At 36.9% G+C, this 4610-nt stretch overlaps 1 protein-coding gene across 1 annotated transcript in view; it reads right to left on the bottom strand.

Annotated features, from left to right (window-relative positions):
- Positions 1-172: 172 nt before the first annotated feature.
- The window catches only part of LOC107737900 (1-phosphatidylinositol 4,5-bisphosphate phosphodiesterase beta-1-like), a gene marked incomplete at its 3' end in the record, with an annotated part of 46076 nt that continues 41638 nt past the window's right edge, over positions 173-4610 (bottom strand). Inside the window, exon 10 of the mRNA XM_016549538.1 lies at positions 173-406. Within this exon, the coding sequence (XP_016405024.1) occupies positions 173-406 (234 nt within the window). The remainder of the gene's footprint in view (positions 407-4610) is intronic.

Here is a 4610-nt window from a genome sequence, read left to right on the forward strand (position 1 = left end):
CATCCATCCATCCATCCATCCATCCATCTATCTATCTATCTATCAGCGAAGCCATTTAAGCAGGTGCTATAAAAAATCAAATGCATTATTATAATGAATTCTCTAATAAATTGTGCATTTGCATTCAGACAGTAGTGTGTGTGTGTGTGTGTGTGTGTGTGTGTTGAGGTACCTGTGAGGTAGGTGTTGTGGGACGAGTTGATGAAGTACTGAGAGAGAGGGAAGGTCATGTCTTCACTCTGGTCCAGTTTTTCTGGAGGAATGACGCTGTTCTCCTCACTGATCAGATACCTGCCTGAGCACTCCACTGAGGTCATGTCTTCACTCTGGTCCAGTTTTTCTGGAGGAATGACGCTGTTCTCCTCACTGATCAGATACCTGGCGAAGCCCTCCACTGAGATCTGCCCTGTTACACAAATCAGATGAAAAAAACTTCATGCATCACATCACATTTCAGTAGACAAGACCATAGGCATCATTTCAGGACCTTCAAACTGCAAAATTGCATTCACAACCCATTTGACTCCATTAACATGTTGTATTTTGACTGTTACTATCATTCAAAACGCTGAGGTCGGTAAGATTTTTTAATGCTTTTGAAAGAAGAGTCTTCTGCTCACCAAGGCTGCATTTATTTGATTAAAAATACAGTAAAAACAGCAAAATTGTGAAATATTATTACAATTTAAAATAACTGTTGTCTATGTGAATATCTGTTCAAATTTAATTTATTCCAGTGATCAAAACTGAATTTTCAGCATCATTACTCCAGTCTTCAGTGTCATATGATCTTCAGAAATCATTCTAATATGCTGATTTGCTGCTCAAGAAACATTTCTGATTATTATCAATGTTGAAAACAGTTCATGTTTTTGTGGAAACTGTCATGCATTTTCCTTTTCAGAATTCTTCGATGAAGAGCAACAGCATTTCTTTGAAATAGAAATATTTTGTAACAATAACACTTTTGATCAATTTGATTCATCCCTGCTAAATAAAAGCATTCATTTCTTTCAACAGTTGTGATGGTAGTGTATGAAGTTCATGACAGTAGAGCGCTATGCATGCAACAGAGTTGATTTCATCTCGGAATATTATCACTGTTTTCTCTCTTTTGCACCTCAAGTAACAGCTCGTCTCATGGAGTAAATTAGCACTGCGACTGCAAGCAGACTTCAAATTAAACTCAAGCTGGAGATCAGCACTGGCGGCTGAAGGGAAGACACTCGGGACGAGTGTCCCCTGCGACTCATTCTCAGCAGCACTTTACATTAATTAAAGCTGTTCTTTACTGAGCTCCGGAGGTAATTAACCGTGGCCCTTTTTCTGGTGGGACGGGGCGGCGCAGTGGGGATCGCCGGCGTCTCTGTCGCTCCAGAGCAAACAGCCTTTGATTTGCACACACCGAAATAACATCAACCACCTTGCTGTCGCGAACAGGGTGGCAAATGGCTTTTAAAGACTACAATTAGTGCACACTGCTGAAATTCAGCAATTGTCCTGTCGTGTTAAATGGAGAACGAAAGAACAAGATCACATCTGCTGTCACAGTCTTTTCAGGCCAGTTAGATGCTCAGACAGGTCTACTTTCAAGATTTCACAGGGTTTTGTGCTGGTTTGGCCATTAGGCTATAAGTCAAGTCACCTTTATTTATATAGCGCTTTTAACAATACAGATTGTGTCAAAGCAACTGTACAGCATTAATTAGGAAAATAGTGTGTCAATAATGCAAAATGACAATAGTAAACACTCAATATTAAGTTATAGGCAGTTCATCATTGAATTCAGTGATGCCATCATCCAGCTCAGTTCAGTTTAAATAGTGTCTGTGCAATCAAGTCAACGATATCGCTGGAAATTAAGTGTCCCCAACTAAGCAAGCCAGAGGCGACAGCGGCAAGGAACCAAAACTCCATCGGTGACAGAATGAAGAATAAAACCTTGGGAGAAACGAGGCTCAGTCGGGGGGCCAGTTCTCCTCTGGCCAGACGAAACCAGCAGTTCAATTCCAGGCTGCAGCAAAGTCAGATTGTGCAGAGGACTCAACTGCTTCCTGTGGTCTTGTCTACATATAAACAGTTTTAGCCCTATGGTATCATATTTGATTTGCTATTTTTTTAATAATATAAATGATCAACCTGATCAAAACTTGCAAACTTGATCAAAGCTGTTGTTCAAGTCTGATTGATATTTTTGACTTTATTATCAAGTAAAAAGTATTTTAGTCTAATTGCACAAACGTCCACGTTCAGCTGCTGCTTCACTGGTCTTTTTGCTGTCAAATTTTTACTGATTTTTAGTAAGAAGTAAGAATAACTGATATTGTTAGTGATATTTCAAGATGAACATTTACTGGACTGTTAACTGCTATTTTAGTACCTTTGATATAGTATTAGTTTTTGTCAATATTTTGAATTTGATTTGATTTTTATATTTTTATTTTCATTTTAAAGTTTTAGTAATTTTGTTGTGTTTTGTCATTTTTATTATTATTTTATTATATGTCTTCTATATGTTGTTTTTTTATTAAGTTTTAGTTTATTTAATATTTTCAGTTAGATTTAATGTTTTATACTTTGTTTAGATTTTAATTTTAGTTAAAGTTTTATTAACTTTATTTATTTTCTATATTGTTTTTATTAAGTTTTAGGTTTAGTTCCTTTTGTTAATTTTATTGAACATATCTTTTCAATTAATGACATTTTTATGATTTAAGTTTTAGCAATAATAACACTGACTTCAATTGAGTGAATCATCATCATCATCATCATCATCTTTATTTATTTAAAATAATATTAATTGAATCATGTTCAAATATGATCATCAGGCTTTTGAGGAGCGTTTATTTCTTCATCTCTCAATCATCATTGGATTGCATTGCATTATATGTTTGGATCATCTCATCTCATCTTATTAAGACATATTATTACAGAGTAATGACTGATATTTATATAATTCTATGCAAATATCTGCTCTACCGTTACAAAGATCTCACTGATTTACATTACAAGCATCAGAATTTCATCATAGAATTATCAGCAGCTGCAGCAAATTACATATTTCTGCTCAGTTTAAGTCTCTGAATAAAACTGATCTGTATTGTCCTCACTATATCAGACTATATGAGCCATAAAAGCCTGATGGATCAAATATGATACTCAACAAAAAACACATATGAAACCTTATTGCTTAAGATTTGTTTTTATATTGTGTCTAAAGGTTCAATAAACTGTTCCATTAAAAAAAAAAGTGATTATTTCTTACGTCAGGCTTTACAGGTTTAAAGAAGCATGCTTTTTTAACAGGCAAATACAAAAATAAGCACCTCGTCTCCAGCTTTTATTGACTATCAGACAATGAATGTTGCACGGACACAATGTAATCCTGCAAATGCAGACCATTCCTGCTTTACAACCCGATTGTTCCTCCAAATCTACAATCAATACCATGCAAATATAAGCGTCTCGTGTGTCTGGCGTGTCTAGTGTGGGCGGTGGACTGTCCTCTGCCTGTCTCTGAGATGGCACTGAGAAAACAGAGTTGTAATCTGCGTGACAGCGAGGTGTCATGTTGAACCGGCAGCTAAAGAACCCGATGATCCTCCTCATCCATCGCTGGCCCCTCTGGACTCAATGTGCCTAATCAATCAGCCGTCACGCATTATCATCCTGTGACCTGATCTCCAGTTTACCCGTGGAGCCTTGTGCTCCGAGAGATATAAATAAACCGGCTCCACTGCAGCGTCGGACTGCATCTCGTGAGTTATTGTTGCTATGGTAATGAAACGGTGCAGAATGTTATGGAGGTTTGGTTTTCTTTCTGCAGAATAAGAAAACTCAAAGGCTGTGTTCCAAAAACAAGTGCACTTCCTTGCTGTCCGCCTCTTACGCAGACAGCTGCCTTATAAGATGTCCTAACTGAAACAGATACTTACAGTTAGGTCCATATATATTTGGACACTGACAAAATGTTCATAATTTTGTCTCTGTATGCCACCAGAACAGAATTAAAATGAAACGATCAAGACTTGAAGCTTTACTTCAAGGGGTTGAACAAAAATATAACATAAGGAATTACAACCATTTTTATACACAGTCCACCAATTTTCAGAGGCTCAAATGTAATATTTATTTTTTATATTTTGTTGAGAATCCTTTGCAGGCAATGAGTGCCTTAAGTCTGGACTCATGTGAGAACTTTGTGATGCTTTGCCAGGCCTTTACTGCAGCTGACTTCAGTTGTTGTTTGTGGCTCTTCCTGCCTTTAGTTTTGTCTTCAGTGAGTGAAATGCAGCTCAATCGGGTTGAGATCAGGAGATTTACTCGGCCATATAACTATAACTTGAATATGTTTTGGTCAGCAGCTAAAATATATATGGACCTGGCTGTACTAAAATAAATGCTAATACTTATTTAAAGGGATCATATGATGCGATTTCAATTTGTCCTTTCTCTTTGGAGTGTTACAAGCTCTTGGTGCATAAAGAAGATCTGTAAAGTTGCAAAGACTAAAGTCTCAAATCCAAAGAGATATTCTTTATAAAAGTTAAGAGTCAACGACGCCTACCTAAAATGGCTCGTTCTAACACGCCCCCACATGTCTACATCAC

The sequence above is a fragment of the Sinocyclocheilus rhinocerous genome, unplaced genomic scaffold, assembly GCF_001515625.1.
Source record: "Sinocyclocheilus rhinocerous isolate Xijiao unplaced genomic scaffold, SAMN03320098_v1.1 scaffold3785, whole genome shotgun sequence".
Lineage (NCBI taxonomy): Eukaryota > Metazoa > Chordata > Actinopteri > Cypriniformes > Cyprinidae > Sinocyclocheilus > Sinocyclocheilus rhinocerous.